General features: G+C 41.5%; 1 protein-coding gene across 3 annotated transcripts in view; it reads right to left on the bottom strand.

Annotated features, from left to right (window-relative positions):
- The window catches only part of DOCK8 (dedicator of cytokinesis 8), a 227,161-nt gene that overhangs the window by 39,239 nt on the left and 167,419 nt on the right, over positions 1-20,503 (bottom strand). For all 3 annotated transcript variants that reach the window (XR_008618228.1, XM_024126730.3, XM_007129204.3), the window contains 7 exons: positions 18,758-18,913; positions 16,438-16,577; positions 10,123-10,292; positions 6,612-6,754; positions 4,531-4,713; positions 4,068-4,200; positions 2,801-2,888 (listed from right to left, as the gene is read on the bottom strand). Coding sequence is in view for 2 of the 3 variants with exons in the window: in XM_024126730.3 (XP_023982498.1) it covers positions 2,801-2,888; positions 4,068-4,200; positions 4,531-4,713; positions 6,612-6,754; positions 10,123-10,292; positions 16,438-16,577; positions 18,758-18,913 (1,013 nt within the window). In the remaining variant the exon portion in view is untranslated. The remainder of the gene's footprint in view (positions 1-2,800; positions 2,889-4,067; positions 4,201-4,530; positions 4,714-6,611; positions 6,755-10,122; positions 10,293-16,437; positions 16,578-18,757; positions 18,914-20,503) is intronic.

The following is a 20,503-nucleotide window of genomic DNA, read 5'->3' as shown; positions in this document are numbered from 1 at the left end:
GAGGCCACAGCAGAGGAAGGCCCGCATACCACAAAAAAAAAAAAAAAAATTGTTTTTTAATTAAAAAAAAATGTTTTCATGCTTAGGATAGGCTCTGTGGTCCCAAGCTGCTCTACATTTTTTCCTCATTCTCCAAATGATAATATTTGTGTAAAATAAGTGAAATTTAAAAGCTACTTTTTATTAATTTACTGGAGGTTTAGATTTAGAGCAAAGCTATCCAAGAGAAACATAATGGGGGCCACATGTGTCATTTTCTATTTTGTAGTAGCCACACCAGAAAAAGCAAAAAGAAACAGGTGAAATTAATGTTAATATATTTTATTTAACCCAATATATCAAAAAATAGTCAATGTGTAATCACAATAAAACTTACTAATAAGATATTTTACATTCTTTTATTTGTGCTAAGTTCAAAACCTGGCATGTATTTTTCACTTATAGTACTACCTTGGATATTGTACTGGACAGTGCAGATCTAGAGTGACCTAATCTGGATTTTTTTTTTTCCAAATTTTTTTTTTTTTTTTCGGTACGCGGGCCTCTCACTGTTGTGGCCTCTCCCGTTGCGGAGCGCAGGCTCCGGACGCACAGGCTCAGCGGCCATGGCTCACGGGCCCAGCCGCTCCGCGGCATGTGGGATCCTCCCGGACCGGGGCACGAACCCGTGTCCCCTGCATCGGCAGGCGGACTCTCAACCACTGCGCCACCAGGGAAGCCCCAAATTCTTAAATTGTGGTAAAATACACATAACACAAAATTTACCACCTTAACCATTTTTAAGTGTACAGTTAACTACATTCATATTCGTTGTGCAACCATCACCACTACTAATTTGATTTTTAAAAAGCCATTTTTTTAAAACGATGGTTCTCAAATGTGACTATACAAGAAACACCTAGGGAGTTTCACCACATACTGATTTCTGGGTCCTGCTGCTGGAGATTCCGAAGTAACTGTCCTGGGGTACACCTGGGCACTGGGAGATTTTAAAAGCTCCCCAGGTGATTTTAATGTACAGCCCAGGTTGAAAATGACTGCTCTAAAAGAAACAGAGCCAAAATAATTGAAAAGTGATCTGAAAGAAAAAGGTGAAAGACACCACTATTATAATTACAAAAGTTTTCCAAATAGCTTAATTTAGCAGTTACAATTTTACTATGTTTTCTCTTTTAAAAAAATCAGCCCTGAAGATGATCAGAGGAGAATCATTAGCTCTGATTATGAGCAGTCCATCCCGTAGCTCAGGGCTCAAACTTGACCTGGAGGGGTTTGGTGCACCCTGCATGGAAAGTCTCAGTATTGTGTTGTTTCTGCAGCAAAAAGGAAAGGTTTCCCCAAACATCCACTCACACAGCCCAGGAAAACAAGCTTTGTTAGGCTCTTCTTTTAATCTCATGGAGTAGATGGCCTAACCACCCAAGCAGTTCTGTGGCAACTAACTACATACAATATTTCTTTAATTTTAGGGGGGGGGCGGGGGTGGGTTTCATTGCCTGAACTAGAACTTATGCACTCTCAGAACCAATATCTTATAAATCAGTTCAGGGAACTTAGAACAAGCATAAAATACCCAAACCAAATGGATATTATTCATAAGACCCACAACTGGGCTGTGCAAGTAACATATACAATAAAAATATTTACCTCCTTAATGTTTTAAAATAAATTTGACTCCCAAAAGTCTCATAAGTGAGCCAGAATGATTCATTCTTGTGGTAACGACCAAGATAGTAACATATTTATTTACAAAACAACATTGCTACTCAAGTCTGCCCCATCTCCCAACCCTCGTTATGATGAGTGCTTTATACACCATGGGGATACCCTACCTATGCCTTGTCAAGTGTGTGTGTGTGTGTGTGTGTGTGTGGGGGGGGTGTCTTTAGCCATATAATGTTTTGCCAGTGAACCCTAGGATTCATCAGGCTACCGTTGCTAAGAGGAGCAGCTGATATGTGCTATCTATTCAATTTCATTTTAGCATTCATATGTCGAAATTGTTGCACATATAGCAATATGTATATAGCATATATTGCAATCCAAGCAGGATTTTTCTTCTTTCATTTCATTTTAGCATTGTTTTCTGATAATATATCATAATACACATCCAGTGTAGGACACACAGCAAAGTATAAAAAGGAAAACATCATTTACACATATTCTCAACACCCAAAGAAAACCATGGTTAATGTTTTGGTAAATTTCCTTCCAGTCTTTAAAAAATGTATTTACTATGTGTAGCTGGAGATTTAAGATTATACTCTAAAAACAAGTATCTGTTCTGCTTTGTTCACTTAACATTATATCATAAGCATTTCCCATATCATTAAAATGATTTGAAAACATTTAAATGCCAATCTAATATTTCATTACATAGTTCCCTCTTCTTAAGCATTAAGAACGTTCCAGTTTTTTTTACAATTTTACGTAATGCTGACATAAATGTCCCTGAACATACATCTTTGTACACATTTCCGGAGCGTAAATATGGATTGAAATGATGTGGTCCTGGGTACCCTGTCCTGCCTCATCAGCAGCTTTTCTTAAGCTAGCTGAGATTGGTAAATATTAGCTTTCTTTAAATGCTTATCAGTGTGATAAATGTTTAAGGACTGGAAATCGTAACTCTTTATACCTTTGATTATCCTGGGTCCCTGGATGAGCTGAATCTACACAGATAATGATGTTTCATTTTCTTACCCTTGGAAGGATGTAGTTGTTTCAGTAATACAAGTAGCCTGGGAAAAATAGTTTTGAACTTTAGGTAAAAGTAGCACGAAGTTGCTGAGTGACTTACTTATCTAGCTTCTCATTAGCTTGCCGCCAATGTGTCTGCTCTTTCCTCCATCTCAAATTTTCATTTAGGCCTGGAAATCGGTCATTCCCTAGGAGTTAAGACATGCACGACAGGAATTTGATTAGCAGCAGCAAGATAACCAGAAGTTCCGTAACAAGCTCAACTGAGAGGACTCAGCATCACTTCTCTGGCTAATTAGAATCCATGCTGGGTGCTGGTGGGAGACAAAGCCCACAACCAAATCTGGGCTGACCTGCTCTTTGACTGACAGGCTAGAGCTTGGAAGAACACCTGCCCTTCTGGAGTGTCAGCAAGCACATTTCTCATGAACACAGGGTTCCAGTGAAATTGGGGGTTCTCCCTGAATTATTGAAAAGGAGAGTGTTTGTGTTGAATGAGGGTGTCCAACCACCACTGGAAAGGCTCGTCTCCTTCCAAGTTCCCTACCATGGTGTCCCACTGCTAGAAGGAGCTGTCACCCTGTTTTTCTTGAGCACAGTGAATGAGACTGAGGGTGCCTGAACACTTCACTCTATCCTACAGAGAAGAGCTCAGCTTTTTGGAGATCATTCCTAATGTGGTGACATCCCTGGAGGACTGGAACACTCTGAGACCGTTGCGAGGACTGGATCCATTCTAATAGTGCCCTGCGTGATTTGAGAAGATGATCTTGGAACCAGAACTATCCAGTAGAACTATCTACATAGACTATTCAAATATCCCGGGGAGAAGTGTCAGCCTTGAGGGAGACACCATTAATCTCATCCTATGACTCACATTCTTGGACGGGACCTTTTACCACCACCAAGTTTTAAACAGAAAATGCCATTTGAGGACATTTCCAGGGTTCTTGTGATCTCAAGAAAGGAACTTCCCCTTAGAGGAATGGGGCTAACATCACATACATCTTGCACAGAATCCCAGAAGCTGCTTGTCTCTATTACCATAACGTCTTTTTTTTTTTTTTTTTTTTTTTGTGGTATGCGGGCCTCCCTCTGCCTGCGGAGCACAGGCTCCGGACGCGCAGGCCCAGCGGCCATGGCTCACGAGCCCAGCCGCTCCGCGGCACGTGGGATCCTCCCAGACCGGGGCGCGAACCCGGTTCCCCTGCATCGCCAGGCGGACGCGCAACCACTGCGCCACCAGGGAAGCCCTACCATAACATCGTAAGGAAGTGATGGTGTCTACTCATCATGTGGGGAGGACACTCCTTCCCACAAAGGGTACAAAGCTCTGCTGACAGCAGGGAAGGGCCGATCCAACACACCTGGAGCCCGGCAGCGCCGCATCATCTCCCCTCTGGCCCCTTCCCCACGGAGCAAAGCCTCTTCCAGCCTGGCCTTGACATCCCTCGACTTCTGCAGAACTTGGGTACTGACTTTGTCAGAACTCTGTTTTCCCTGGATCAGACAGAAGCAGAGGCACATTGAGTTTGGTTAGATCTCTGTTCATGGGGAGAGTCCTAAAGACAGAACACTTCATGGTGACATCAGCCAGTTTGGACACGTGCTACACAGACACGCCCCGAAGGCTGAAATCCTGTTAACAGGAATGAGGTTCTCTCTGCAGAAGGAAGAGATCCTTTGCCGGTGGAATTATCATAGCTAGATAGGTTATGGATATACAAATAGGCTAGGGACTTTAATACAGAAATAAGACAAAGTTAAGGATGCCCCCATCGCCCAAACAGAAGGGAACAGTGACAAGACAGGATAGAACTTGAGCGATACCTTGTATTCAAAACATGAGACACAGATGAAAAGGAGATCTAAAATCCTGTTTAGTTGCATTGATGGCAGGTCAGCAATCCACTTCCTAAGGAGGCTCTGATCAGCATTTTTCATGATCCAGAGGAAGCAAATCATGAGGTGTCGGGTCGTGTCGGCATTCAGCATGTTGTACTGCTTGTAGGGCTGGAAGCAGGCAGATTGGGAGATCGACGTAGGGCAAGAGGCTGAGCAGCAGACCCATTGAAAGGGATGCTATTTCCTAAGACACAGTAACTGGACTTTTCCTTGACGGGGATGTTTCTGGGAACTCTGCCTTCCTCCAGCCGGGGTGGCCGTGTTCTTTTGAGCTGGGCTGCTTTGCAAAGGGACTGGCCCGGGGCAGTATTCTAACCAGGCTTTCAGCCAGGGCACCCTCTGTTTCAGGAGCAGTGTGGTCTGGTGGTCCGCCCTGGACCTTGACCATGCCCTCCCCCAACCCAATCTCAGTGATACACAGGGCCTTCCCAGCTGTGAGATCTTCAAGTATTATATTTCTCCTTCAAGCTGGCGACCGCAGGGTTGGACTTATGGCAGAGAACTACCCTGGCTGGTTTCCCGAAATACCCTAACTGTTCAAGATTTAGCTTCTTTGTCAGAGTCCAAAGTATAAGGGTCGTGAACTGCTCAGCAGATTAATCAAGTGCATAATTCAGTGGAGGCCTCTGTAATGGGACTTTAACCGCAATTTATGCTCTCCTGGGCGGGGGGAAGTGTAGGGGCTCAGGCTGTTTGCTTTCATACTTTGGCTGCAGTGTTCATTTCAGAGCGCTGAGCACACTTTCTGTCACTCATCCAATCAACACAAAGGACAATACGTGATTCACGTGGCATAGCTAACATCCAACGGAATGTAGTGGTGAAGCTGCAGTGAGGTATTAGTTCATATGTGAGGGGAATGGTAGGTCTGGATGGGAATGATAGGGCTTATGAAATTACTTTAGTTCTTCTGAGTCTGGCCACAAGAAGTGAAATATTTAGATGTATTGAATATACACACAATATTATAACTTCATAGGAAATACCTTCTAAGAGGTGAAGGTTCTTGGGCTTTTGAGTTTCTCTGTTGGAGACAAACAACAATGTAAAAGGCACACACCACCTCAGGCAGCTAACTTTGGTTAGAAGTTAGGAAGGTGGAGGAGGTCATAAAGCACGCCATATTTATTCAACTGTAGGATGAATGATGTCAACTCTCCAGTGTTTCTCTTCTCTTTTTTTACCTCCTGTCCTTCAACTCTCATGGGGGTGTGTGGGGAATGGGGGAGTGCTGGAGGGAAGAGAAGAAAGTCACCCAGCAAAGCAGAATTAGGTTGAGAGGCTCCCTTCCCAGGAAAGAACTGAGCTGAGTTCTCTGCAGATATGAACACTACCCTGAAATGCAAAGTTAAATTAAGCTGGAGGATGCAGCGCTGTCTTGACAAAAGGATTGTCAGAGCTCAGCAAGGAACAGAGGTAGATCCCACCTCAAGTGAATCAGAGGTTGTATTCCTGCACGAGCCCCCTCTTCAAGCCCATAGCGTCTGTGCAAAAGGACAGAGCCAAACAACTCTGCTTAGGCTCTCTGGGGACCTAGAAAAGCTGAAGAAGCTTAAGACACACCCTACCAAGTGACCGGCCTCCTTCAATGTTTTTTTTAAGGCAGACACAGGATGAATAATATACACATAGAATAAACACAGTGCCAGCCTCTCACCTGAGGGAGCCTTGGTTTGATCTCCTTTGCAATATCTCAGGTTTTTCAAGTTCACCTTTCTTGGTTTTCTGAGCCTTGAATTTAGCACCACTGAAACTGCCTGAATTTGATCTGTGAGTCTCTTGCTGTTCCCAGAACCCTGCCTGACTGTGTGCTGCCTCAACTGTGCCATTTCCCTTTTCAACTGCTAGCCTCACAATGATTCCTTCTAGCGTCAAGCAATGAGGCAGAAATCTCACTGCCTGCTCTATGCTGGGTTCTGGTGGATGAATTTAGGAACAAGCCCATTAAAGGATGGGAAAAGACACAAAATGAAAAATAAACGGCAGAAGTCTGTGCACCAACATACCAGGGAAGACAGCATTGTTCCACTTGTCTTCAAATTAAAATTCCCAGCTATGGCTAGTGCCACATTCTGGTTAATTGCACTGGTCCCTTCTTGTTCTTCATCTGAGCCACTGGTACGATTTTTTCCACTGCGGGCATCTGCAGCTGCAATTAAAATACTATTGGTCTTACCATATGACCCAGCAATCATGTTCCTTGGTATTTACCCAAAGGAGTTGAAAACTTATGTCCACACAAAAATCTGCACATGGATGCTTATAGCAGCTCTATTCATAATTGCCACAACTTGGAAGCAACCAAGATGTCCTTCAGTAGGTGAATGGATAAATAAACTGTGGCACATCCAAACAATGTGCTAAAAAGAAATGAGCTATTAAGCCATGAAAGGGTGAGGAGGAAACTTAAACGCATATTAATAAGTGAAAGAAGCCCATCTGAAAAGGCTACATACTGTGTGATTCCAACTACACGACATTCTGGAAAAGGCAAAACTATGGAGCCAGTAAAAAGTTCGGTGGTTGCCAGGGGTTGGGGTAAGGGAGGGATGAATGCGCAGAGCACAGAAGAATTTTAGGGCAGAGAAACTAATTTGTGTGATACTACAATGCTGGATACATATCACTATACATTTGTCCAAACCCTTAGAATGTACAGCACCAAGAGTGAAACCTAATGTAAATTATGAAATTTTGGGTGATTATGATGTCTCAATGTAGGTTTATCTATTGTAACAAATGCACCCCGCTGGCGGGGGATGCTGATAATGGGGAGGCTATGCACGTGTGCAGGCTGGGCGTGTATGGGAAATCTCTGTACCTTCCTCTCAATTTTGCTATAAACCCAAAACTTCTCTAAAAAATAAAGTCTTAAAAAAATCTTTCTTGCCATCAAGCCAAAGATGGTATTGCCCTATGTTCCCTACCCACTGCCCCATGTGTGACTGATACTTAGTTACTAAGGTCAGCACAGTAATTTTAAACCTGAAATTTAGCATTATTTATCTGCTATAGGAAAATAGCATCTATTTATCATCTATTTATTCCTGTTTATCATCTATAGGAAAAAGTAGACAGTCTAATAAAAGAGAGAACATGTCCAGCACAAGATTAGGCTAGAAGTTAATTTTTCAAACTGTGAAAAAAAATTTCAAAGCTTTCATAACACTTTTCTATAATATGATATTTTTACTTCATTCGTATATTTCAAATAATGACCAAATAGAAAGGAACCTATAATTACAGAATTAAACAAGTACCTTATAGAATAACAAGCTATTATCACAAATTCAGCAATAATTTATTAAATTTTGAATGTTTGAAATAAATGTTAATTTATTGTATCCAGGTAATATAGATGTATCTATATTTATACATAGGTCTAGATGTATGCAAACAAAATAAGGACCCACCATTTAAAAGGCTCGTTTTAAGACCATTATGAATCATACACACAGAAAGTATTAATATTTGTTTAAGCAGTTCTGAGGAAAGTGTGTTAAAACACGTATGACTGATGCATTAAAAACTTGTAATTTTATTAGACCTGTCAACATTATAGTATTTTGACTTTCAATTTTTCATAAAAACTAGTGTCAACAGTATTTTCACCTGCCAAACTTATGAAAACAGAACTCAATTTTTAAAAATAATAATTCACTACTGTTTTTAAGTCAGTTGAGTTTTTAAACAAATGGTGAAATGAAGAGCATGTGGCAATTATTCAAGACCTGATAACTTTATCAGGATTAATTTGAGGATACGTTCTCATTTCCCCTAAATGTGCATAGGGTCATGGCTACAAGACAAGGAGAGGAGAGGGCAGAAACATTTGCTGCCAAAATGCTTTTATAGAAGTTCTCTCATTTCATCTTTATCACAACCCTAAGATATAGGCATTGTTATCACATTTTTACAACCGAGGAACGGAAGGGAAGGCATTAAAAGGCTGAGGAACTTTCCAAAGGTCATATATAGTAATAAATAGGCTGGAATTTGAATTCAGTTGTATCTTTTTAAAAAAATATACTATATTCTTATTAGTTTATCAATTGAAAGATTTCATATGTAACAGATGCACTATTCTACCTCTAATAATAGAATACTTATACTGTTTTCCCACTTGTCAGCTATATCATGACTATAAAGTTCAGTGCATAAGTAAAGAAACCATTGAGCCTTAAAAGGCTCAAAGACCAAGTGCTGAAAAGTTTTGATCCCAAGGCACTGATGTGGAAAATTCTAATCAACAAGGAAGCTTACGATAATGCATGCTAATGTGATTCCCTGCTTTGGGAACAAACAAATCACAGGTCTTCAAGTGAAACTTTCTTGAAATGTCCAGGCAAAATCCTAGAAATGGTCTGCAAGTCACCTGCCATGCTCTGAATTGTATCTTTAAATCTTGAAGACAACTCTGTTCTCCGTTTGCTCTCCAGTCAGGCACTGCTACAGGAAGCTCCACGCACCTCACCCTGCAGCCGGCTCATCTCGTGTGCCAAGCTTGCTTCTGTAATTTCCCTGCCCATTTTTCCCTCATTTTATGAGCTAAAGAATTGTCACCACAAGGATTTTAGAAATAATTTAGTCACATAGGACACTTTGCATTTGGAGGAAGCAAGAAAACATAGTTCTAAGATTCCAAGCATGATTGCTTCCAAGAATGCTGGGCTCAATAAGCATCCCTTGGGATCCTTCCTCAGTTGAGAGAACAAGCAAGGTAATTTTTAAGAACTTCCCTTTGCTGAGGAAAAAGCAAGAACCACGCTGAAGTGGTCAGAATTGTGTGAGTGTGAGTGTGTGTTGTGGAGAGGGTAGGCAGATTGGCTTGTCTTTCTCAGGTCTCAGGTAAGATGCTCTTTTTTGGGAGAGGGTAGTTTTGTTTGTCTACATTCCATAATCCACACAGTAACATGCAAATAAACTTAGGAGGTACACAAAGGCCTTTCAGACAATCTATCCTTTCCTCTTGTGGCCAAGTGGGAGATACTGACTTTCAACCTTAGAATGAGCCTCTTAGTGCCAAAGGCAAAATTCCTCTGCTGTGGCAGAATCTCTTAATAGTGTCAGACACCATGCCTTTTTTCTTTTTTTTTTTTGCATGGTACAAGTGTTTAGACTCATGTGAGTCTGCTTCTTTCCTTAAAAGCTCATAAAAAAAAAAAAGGAACAACTTTATTTCAAGGCATTAGAGCACGGATCTCCAAAAGAAATAATTCTGTTATTATCTTATCCTTTGTGGTGTATGGTCTATAATGTTCATCATATACCAGCAGACCAATGAGTGAATGAATAAACAAACAATTTCTAAATGAAAAACATATACAGGGCTATGTGCCTTAAAAAAAAAAATACACTTATTGGGGCCTATGTTAAAAAAGTCTGGAGATCACTGGTGTTGGTAATTGCTCACACAAGCATTATCAGCACTGGAGCTAGTAACAGAAACCCCATTTTAGTGGGGCATTTGGCAAGAGCTCCCATCAATCTACAGAAGGAAACAGAAGGCATTGTTACCTGTGAAGTCACAGAGCTGAGGCAAAGCATCCAAAATGATACCAACCAAAGGCAGGTAGAGGGCAGCAACTTTGACCTTCACCTCTGGTTTCACACAACGTGGGTCCAGGTCGTGAGAACTGAGCAGGCTGTGGATGGCACTGACAGCTTTCCTTTGCACTTTGCTGATCCTATTGGCACCACACAAAAAGCCAAAGGTTATAGTGAAGTGAGATTGACCAGAATGCTCCTAAACAATGGGGCGACAACATGAAAACCAAGCAAAGTAGGGTAGAAGCATACAGAATCCAGAGACAAGCTGCCTGTGTTCTAGTCCTGGCTCTGCTGCTAGCATGATGTTTAAAGTTCATCATGTTGTAGAATCAGTACTTCCTTCCTTTTTATTGTTGAATAATATTCCATTGCATAGTCAGATCACATTTTATTTATGCATTCATCAACTGATGGACATTTGGGTTGTTTCTATTTTTTGGCTATTATGAATTATGAAGGCTGCTATGAATATTTGTGTATAAGTTTTTGTGTGGTTATAGGTTTTTTATTTCTCTTGGGTATCTACCTGAGGGTGGAATTACTGGATCATCTGGTAACTCTGTATTTAACCTTTAGAGGAACCACCAAACTGTTCTCAACAGTGGCTACATCACTTTACATTCCCACTAGCAGTATATGAAGGTTCTATTTTCTCTTTGCCAACACTTGTTATTATCTATCTTTTGTATTACAGCCATCCTAGTGGGTATGAAGGTGCTAGGACCTGAATGTTTGTGACCTGCCTCCTAAATTCATATGTTGAAACCTAATCCCTAATGTGATGGTGTTTGGAGGTGGGGCCTTTGGGAGGCCTTTAGGTCATGACAGCAGAGCCCTCATGAATGAGATTAGTGCCTTTATAAAAGAGACCCCAGAGAGTTCCCTTGCCCCCTTCTGCCATGGGGGTGACACAGCAAGAAGATGGCCATCTGTGAACTAGGGAGTGGGTCCTCACAAGACACTGAATCTTCCAGCTCCTTGATCTTGAACTTCCCAGCCTCCAGAACTGTGAGAAATAAATTTCTGTGGCTTATAAGCCACCTATTCTATGATATTTTTGTTATAGTAGCCTAAAGGAACTAAGACAGAAGGGGTATTTAACTAGTTTTGACATACATTTCCCTGATGGCTAATTATGTTGAAAACCTTTTCATGTACTTATTGGTCATAGCTTCGTTGGAGAAATGTCTATTCTGATCCTTTGCCCTTTAAAAAACTCAGTTATTTGTTCTTTTATTATTGAGTTATAAGATTTTAAAAATATATTTTAGATACAAATCCCTTTTTAGATCTATGATTTGCAAATATTTTCTCCCATTCTGTTTAGTGTCTTTTCACTTTCTTAATGATGTCCCATAAAGCATAGAAGTTTCCATTTTAATGAATTCTAACTTCTCTCTTTTGCTGTTTTTTTTTTTTTTTGCGGTACGTGGGCCTCTCACTGTTGTGGCCTCTCCCGTTGCGGAGCGCAGGCTCCGGACGCGCAGGCTCAGCGGCCATGGCTCACAGGCCCAGCCGCTCCGCGGCATGTGGGATCTTCCCGGACCGGGACACAAACCCGTGTCCCCTGCATCGGCAGGCAGACTCTCAACCACTGCGCCACCAGGGAAGCCCGCTGGGTATATTTTTATGTCAGATCTAAGAAACTACTGCCTAATCAAATTTCATGAAGATTACCCTTAAGATTTCATCTAAGAGTTTTATAGTTTTAACACTTACAATTAGGTCTTTCATCCATTTTGAGTTAACTTTTTTTTTTGGTGGTATGCGGGCCTCCCTCTGCTGTGGCCTCTCCCGTTGCGGAGCACAGGCTCCGGACGCGCAGGCTCAGCGGCCATGGCTCACGGGCCCAGCCGCTCCGCGGCATGTGGGATCTTCCCGGACCGGGGCACGAACCCGTGTCCCCTGCATCGGCAGGAGGACTCTCAACCACTGCGCCACCAGGGAAGCCCTTGAGTTAACTTTTGTATATGGTGTGAGATAGGAGTCCAACTTCATTCTTTTGGATGTGGATATCCAGTTTTCCCAGCACCATTTGTTGAAAACACTTTTTTTCACCATTGATTTTTTTCGCACTCTTGTTGAAAAATCAGTTGACTATAAATGTAAGGATTCATTTATAGACTCAATTCAATTTCAATAATTTACATAGATCTATCTTTATGTCAGAACCACACAGTCTTGACTACTTTTGCTTTGTAGTAAGTTTTGAAATTGGGACGTGTGAGTCCTCCAGTTTTGTTCTTCTTTTGCAAGATTGTTTTGGCTATATTGGAGTCCCTCGAATTTCCACATGAATTTTAGTATCAGCCTGTCAATTTCTGTAAGGGCCAGCTGGAATGCTGAGAGGAATTGCACTGAATTTGTAGATCAATTTAGGGAGTATTGCCATCTTAACAATACTAAATTTTCTGATCCATGAATACGTCATGCCTCTCAATTTATTTAGATCTATTTCTTTCTAAAGTGTTTTGTACTTTTAAGTGTACAAGTCTTGTACTTCTTTTGTTACATTTATTCCTAAGAATTTTACTCTTTTGATGCTACTTTAAGTGGAATGTTTTTTTTTAGATTTCATATTGTTCATTTCAGGAATATAGAAATACAGTTAGTTTTTGTACATTGATCTTATACCCTGCAACCTTGCTGAACTCACTTATTACCTTTTTTTTTTAAACAGTAGGTTCTTGTTGGTTATTTTAAATATAGCAGTATGTACATGTCAATCCCAAACTCCCAGTCTATCCCTCCCTCCCACCCTTCCCCCTGGTAACCATAAGTTCATTCTCTAAGTCTGTGAGTCGTTTATTACCTTTAATAGTTCTTTTAGTGGGTTCTTTAGGATTTTCTATAAACAAATCATGTCATCTGTGAATAGAGATAGCTTTACTTCTTCCTTTCTGATATGGATGCCTTTTATTTCATTTTTTTGTCTAACTTCTCTGAGTAGAACTTCCAGTACAATGTTGAATAGAAGAAGCAAGAGTGGACATTCTTGTCTTGCTCCTGACCTTAGAAGGAAAGTATTCAGTTTTTCACCAATAAGTATGATGTTAGCTGTGGGTTTTTCACAGATGTCTTTATCAGGTTGGGGAAATTCTCATATATTCCTAAAGGGTGTGTGAAGTGTCTTTTTTCAGGAAGAGTTAATGGATTTTGTCAAATGCTTTTTTTCAAACTTTTTATTTTATATTGGAGTATAGTTGATTAACAATGTTGTGATAGTTTCAGGTGTACAGCAAAGTGATTCAGTTATACATAGACATGTATCTATTCTTTTTCAAATTCTTTTCCCATTTAGGTTGTTACATAATATTGAGCAGAGTTCCCTGTGCTATATAGTAGGTCCTTGTTGGTTATCCATTTTTTTTTTTTTTTTTTTTTTTTTTCGTTGCGGAGCACAGGCTCCGGACACGCAGGCTCAGCGGCCATGGCTCACGGGCCCAGCCGCTCCGCGGCACGTGGGATCCTCCCGGACCAGGGCACGAACCCGTATCCCCTGCATCGGCAGGCGGACTCTCAACCACTGCGCCACCAGGGAAGCCCCGGTTATCCATTTTAAATATAGCAGTGTGTACATGTCAATCCCAAACTCCCCAGCTATCCCTTCCCTCCACCTTTCCCCCCTAGTAACCACAAGTTGGTTCTCTAAGTCTGGGAGTCTGTTTCTGTTTTGGAAATAAGTTCATTTGTATCATTTCTTTTTAGATTTTGCATATAAGCGGTATCATATGATATTTCTCTTTCTCTGTCTGACTTACTTCACTCAGTGTTTATTCACCTATTGAGATGACTGAGTGGGTTTTATCCTTTATTCTCTTCATATAATGTATTGCATCAGTTGATTTTCAGATGCTAAACCAATCTTGCATTCCTGGGATAAATCCTACCTAGCCATGGTGTACAATCCTTTTTGTATGTTGTTGGGTGCAGTCTGCCAGTATTTTTTGAGGATATTTATATCAATATTCATATTTGTCTGCAGTCCTCTCCTGATGTCTTTGTCTGCTTTTGCCATCAGGGTAATGCTGGTTTTATAGGATGAGATGGGATGCTAGATAATTTCCACATTCTTGAAAACCACTACGGATTTAATGATATGTGGATGTTTGTGGATACCCCCAGGTAAGGGGGGTTCCAGAGAGATCCATTAGAAACTAGACCTGTGGCTCCTTTTCAGGAGTTCAGGTACTGAGATGTGTCGCACTGGCCTTGCGCCTCATATGGGCCGGTGTTGGTGAGTCTGCTAATTACATTGGCAGCAAAAGGAAGTACTGATCAAAAGGAAATATTGTCAAAGGATGAGATGTTTCTGAGATTTTCACCCATGTGGTAAAGTCCGTGATGGTATTTTTAATGACTCTCCAGGAGAGTAACTGACAATGCCACAATCAGGGATTACTGTGTTGCCAAAGGAGTGACACTCTTAATTAGCTTCCTCTGGAGGGTAGAAAAGGTACCTTGTGGGTATTTGTGTGTGTGTGTGTGTGTGTGTACATGTGTGAAGAATGTACCTACCTGATTGAACATAATCACATCATGGCTTCTGAACATACTCTACTCTGTTGCTAGTATTTAAAATAACAGCAACAATTTTAGGAGGAATCAAAACAGATGTAAAGGCTGTTTCCCTAGACATTTCACTAGAAGAGGAATGGAAAATAGAAACTACCGTTTATGTAAATACTAAAGAGCACTTTTAGAAATCACGTAAATCCGTGCTATTAAAGGACAATTAAGACAAAGCGTGTGTGTGTGTATGTGTGTGCGTGTGTGTGTGAAGGCAATTTTCTTTGTGCATAAGCCTCCTTCTCAGCGCCTTTCAGCATATTTGTCAGGGCACTTTGTGTTGCTGTGGAAATTTGTTAGCTACAGAGTAGAAAGTTCTATTGAGAAAATTGAGAGGAGTTTAGTTAGGGTTGAGAGAAGACGACGAAACTGAAGCCTTGGAAAATGAAGCTCTCTAAGGATACACTTGGCACCTGAATTTCTGGAAGGAGGCAGAATTCAGAGCTAAGAACATCAGACTTCCCGCAATGACCTGCTGGGCGACAGAGACCTACATTCACTTAGGCAATATCAGTATGGGCAAAGTGCTTAGGACACATTTGTTATTGAAGTTACACAATCTTGTGCTCCTGCAATTGTTTCATACAAGGATGTCCTGTTTTTGTCACAAAATTATAAGCACTTTGAGAGAACTTGAGAATTTCCAATTAGACAAGAATCTATAACATACAGCCATGCTGCCATTAGTCAGTGTACTCTATTCCAGAAACTTCTTTAGCAGAGGAAGGAAGAATGTAGGCATTGTAGGAGTAGGTTCCCAGGCAGGGAGATGATGTGGTATAGGAGGGTGGGCCCTGAGGAGGGACTCTCAAGACCATGGCTCTAGACTTGGCTCTGCTATGTAACTTTTGGCAAGTTCCTTCAATTCTGTGGGCCTCATGTGAACACCAAAAGGGCTGGACCTAAATTATTTTCCAATCCTAAGGCTCCTTGGATTTGAGCCCCTGAATGGTGAGCTCTCTGGGGGCAGGGGATTTTGTCTGTTTTGTGCATTGAAATATCTCTGATATATTCCAACACTCAACTATGTCTGCCCCATGGTAGGCATTCAGTAACTGCTGAATAGAACGTGCAGTATTGTGGAAGGCATTGTCTGCTTCTGTCCAGTCAGGTCTGATCCTTTGGGCTTATGGAGCAGAGGCAAAGAAGGAAAGAACAGAAGTCCCAGTTCATTGACTTCAAGTCCAGATATTGCCACATGCCTATAGGTGATCAGGTTTGTAAGCAGTGAAAGAATGTGTAAGCCCTGGACCTGTGGCATCTCTCTTAGACTGGGAAGGTCTTTTTGCAAGAAACCTAATCTGGACATGGGGCAACTACCTTCTCATCAGTGGCCACTGCCTTTGTCAGCACTGATCCAAACGGCACCTGGCTGCTGCCTCTGTGTGCACACATCACCCAAGGCACGCACTAAAAATAGCGCTCCTGTTTCTAAGGAGCTCACGAATCAAGCATCCCTGGGAAACCGAGTAGAATTGGAAACTTCCTCTCAAAGAAAAGGAGGTCGAAAAGAGCTATTTTATGGTTTCTCTCCCTACCCCATGCCTTTCCACATTCCTATAGCAGCATTTTCTCTAAACGTGGCTACTTCTACTCTTTGGAACTGGTGAATGGCAGAGATTTTCGCCAAGCAAGAGAGGCTGAACTGCAAACTTTAGTAAGGAGCACCTTTTTTTTTTTCTTTGTGTTCCGTTATAAATGTCTGAAACATACCCTTCCCCTTCGGCATCCAGGGCGGCGGCCAGCTCGGTAAAGAGAAGCCCAGTGAGGAAGTGCTGCTGGCGGTACTCTGGTGTCAGATCAAACATGCTGGCAATCTTCTGGTCCTGGAAACTGGAGCAGGAGCTGGAGTTCTATAGAAATGCAAGGAGCAGTTCTATGAGTGACAAGAACTGGAATTAAAATAATGACGGCTAGTATTTATTGAGCACATGCTATGGCCAGGCTCTGTAGGCATGATGCAGTGAAACAGGTACCGCTTGTGTCCCCATGTGACAGATGAAGAAACTGAGACTTAGAGCGTTCACTCTGCTTTCCCAGCAAAGAGGATTAAAACCCTAGGATCACATTTGGACAGGGAAATGGGGACTCTATCCAATGCTATGGCTGTGAGCAGGTGATTCCTCTGTAACAAACTGCCACCTTTATTTAAGGCTCCTGTTACACTTCTGAATATGGCTTACATACTTTCTCTGAATTTTGCTGGCCTGGAAACCAGAAGCAGCGTCAGGCAGGGAAGTGTCAGATTGACCAGTCCTGAGCAATTCCTGTGTTCTTATCTTGGGGGCATACTTTATATGTCACTAAGAGAATCCAAAATGTCTCTGGAAAGCCTTTCCAGTTTGGTGAGGCTGGGGCAGTCAGAAGGGGAATGTGGGAGAGGACCCAGGGCAGAGCTGGCACGTCTGGAACAGCTGCTTGTCAGTCAGCTCTTTCCCAGTTCACAGGAAGATGGTCATGCAGTGCACATCTGGATCATGTCATTTGGCATGAATAGCTAAGAATTTTTAAAAAATTATTAAGACAAGTCTTCTCCTTTGGGCTAGTATTCAAGGAATATGCATCAGAAAGAAAATCTAAGAAGAAGATATCTTGCCTGCTGCTCTGAGCTACTGATTTGTTCCCTATAAATGGAATGTGACTATTTTTTTAAAAATTATTTTTATTTTATTTATTTTATTTTTGGCTGCACTGGGTCTTCGTTGCTGCACACGGGCTTTCTCCAGTTGCGGCGAGCGGGGGCTACTCTTCGTTGCGGTGCGCGGGCTTCTCATTGCGGTGGCTTCTCTTGTTGCAGAGCACGGGCTCTAGGCGCACAGGCTTCAGTAGTTGTGGCTCACGGGCTCTAGAGTGCAGGCTCAGTAGTTGTTAGTTGTGGCTCACGGGCTTAGTTGCTCTGTGGCATGTGGGATCTTCCCGGACCGGGGCTCAAACCCATGTCCCCTGCATTGGCAGGCGGATTCTTAACCACTGCGCCACCAGGGAAGCCCAGAATGTGACTATTAAACAGCATTTCTTTAAAGTTTTTCTAGAGGACACTAGTCCCCCGAATCATCGATGGAGGAAAAATTAGATTTCCGGAGTCCAGTCATATTGGGAATCACTGCATATCATACACAGCCTCCTATTTCCTCTCCCACCCCATAGGCATTTATAATTTATATGAACAAGTTAGAGACTCTTGGATGGCCTACTGCAAAGAAACCTGTTAACACAGGGTTTTCAAAATGGATTTGTCTTTGGAATTCTGTATTTGCATAACACCTCTTAACATCCTGTAGAATCTGGGGTCCACCAAACTTAACCTGCAAAATATTGTTCTACAAAAAAAGATTGTCCATGTCAGTCAAAGCCTCATCTCTAAATTTTAATACAAGTGTTACTCTTCTGGGCTGATGAAGAAAAAGACTTGTTAGAAATACACTCTCTATAGAACAGAACATTTGATTAGTTTACAATGAGATCTTTTTTAGTGTTTCAAGAGCTAAATTATCTGGAATATGATTCAAGGTGGAATCATCTTGTGCTGAATTCCATTCTAAAACAGAATCAGCAGAAAGTTCTAGGATCGTTCAAAGATATAATATCCATGTTAAAAACCACTACTAGATCATTTGGGAATCAATATAAAGGAAGGTGCCATTTCTTAAATTTTATGGTGTTGAGGTTTAGGAAAAGGGAAGTGAGCAAAGGGAGACTGTCAGCTAGAGTGGAAAGATGATTGTCAGACAAAGGAAGATCTGTGACTTTTCTATGAATTACACATTTTTCATAGTGCATATGGATTCCTTGCTCTACTTGGCCTCAGCAGGGATCCTTGGACCTAGGAAGAAAACAATCACATAGCTTGTAAATGATTAGTTAGATGGCACAACTATGGGTAGCATACTTGTGTGTTATCTGGATCAATTGATCTGGCTTGAATAGCTCAATTTTTCTTCTAATTAAGAAGGCCAATCTTTACAGGAATAAATGACTAAGCTAAGCTATTTCAATGAAATAGCTTAAACAATTTTTTCAGTGAGCCTATTACCTGGGAAGATATGGAGGGACAGGGAGACGCTGGAGCAGTATCGTTATTCATAAAGAAGAGGTTCAGATTGAGGTAATGTTCGTGGCTGCAGAGAATTCTCAGGAACTCTAGCCTCATGGAAATGAGCGTTGGAAGGTTGTTGAGCTTGGCTGACAGCTGGGAAGAAAAATGAGAAGAGAAAAGAGGTGTTTAAGGTGAATGGAGTTGAGGTTGACAGACACAAAAATATCCTTTCTCCCCAGATTAAGGCAATCAATCGAATAAAAACGAATGGGACAGGGCAACAGATGGCAAAGTCTGCATTACCGGGAGGCCCAGTAAATTTTCATCCATTACTGTTCCCGTTAATGATTCTAGTCTAACGGCTGTCCGAAATGAGGATGCTTACTGAGACTTCCACCCTTGTCAAATCTCTAATACCATGGCAAGCCTGTGTTAAAAATAATCTGGAGGTAGGTCTTCAGTGTAACACAATATAATTTCACAAAAATCCCACTGTGTCTGAGAAACTAAATGAAAGGAGTTGACCCTACATGGGGCCACACAAAATTAATGGAATAGGACTGGATGACTTCAATGCCACAAGTGTTCTTTTGTGGTTTCTAATTAAAGGTCCCCCTGGGAAGTTCTCAAACCAGTTCCCTAGATGAAGGCATCAAATTACTTAGAAAAGTATGTAGCCCCTGCATAACAGCCAAGGAGTTTGCCCCAGAGTGGGAGAGGAGGAAGTGGAGGAGAAAGAAAGAGAAAGCTGGAAGAGTTTCCAGGAAAAATCTTCCCTTAAACAAACCAACCCTGAAATAAGCAATGAAAAGCTGGCAAAGGTGACAGTCTGGAAGAGATCTCTTGCTTCCCTCAGGTAGGTTGACAATTGAAGGACCGAGACCCTATGGGCTGTGACTCAAAGACAGCTTCTCTTAAGGCAAAGTAAGGAAAGGAGGGTCTTGATGGACCTTCTACCTCTCAATATATCATTATAAATACTCTGCTGCCGCAGCACAGGAAACCAAGCATCTCATCCTTACACATGGCCATGCTTCCTCTTCATGCACTTTAAGAGCAGTTTTATAAACTATACAATTTAAATGAGCACATATTTTCAGCCATTTTAGGAAAAGCCATTGTGTTATGGCATTTTGCCTATAGAATCTGTAGTTAGACAGTTACTGGAAACAAATGAATACCACTATGTATTATAGAAAAAACAGAATATATGACTTCTGTGTAAAGACATTTACCAGAACACGTACTCTTGTCAATGTGCATTACTGGCTGATTTTGGACCAATGGGGACACCAGCAAATTGAACTGATTAGAACTCGGTCTTATGCCCATCACTTAATGGCCACTCACAAAGTTGTTGGGTCAAGCCAGCTAATAGAATTTGAAAGCACAAGATTTTTTTTTAAACATTTGAATAAGCCTGTTTTAGATCTTTTATTTAAATTATTCTTTTTTTTTAACATCTTTGCCACATCTTCTTTATCCATTCATCTGTTGATGGACACTTAGGTTGCTTCCATGTCCTGACTATTGTAAACAGAGCTGCAATGAACATTGTGGTACATGTATCTTTTTGAACTGTGGTTTTCTCAGGCTATACTGCCAGTAGTGGGATTGCTGGGTCGTATGGTAGTTCTATATTTAGTTTTTTGAGGAACCTCCATACTGTTCTCCATAGTGGCTGTATCAATTTACATTCCCACCAACAGTGCAAGAGGGTTCCCTTTTCTCCACATCCTCTCC

The sequence above is a fragment of the Physeter macrocephalus genome, chromosome 9, assembly GCF_002837175.3.
Source record: "Physeter macrocephalus isolate SW-GA chromosome 9, ASM283717v5, whole genome shotgun sequence".
NCBI lineage: Eukaryota > Metazoa > Chordata > Mammalia > Artiodactyla > Physeteridae > Physeter > Physeter macrocephalus.
This window is presented reverse-complemented; position numbering and strand designations above follow the sequence as displayed.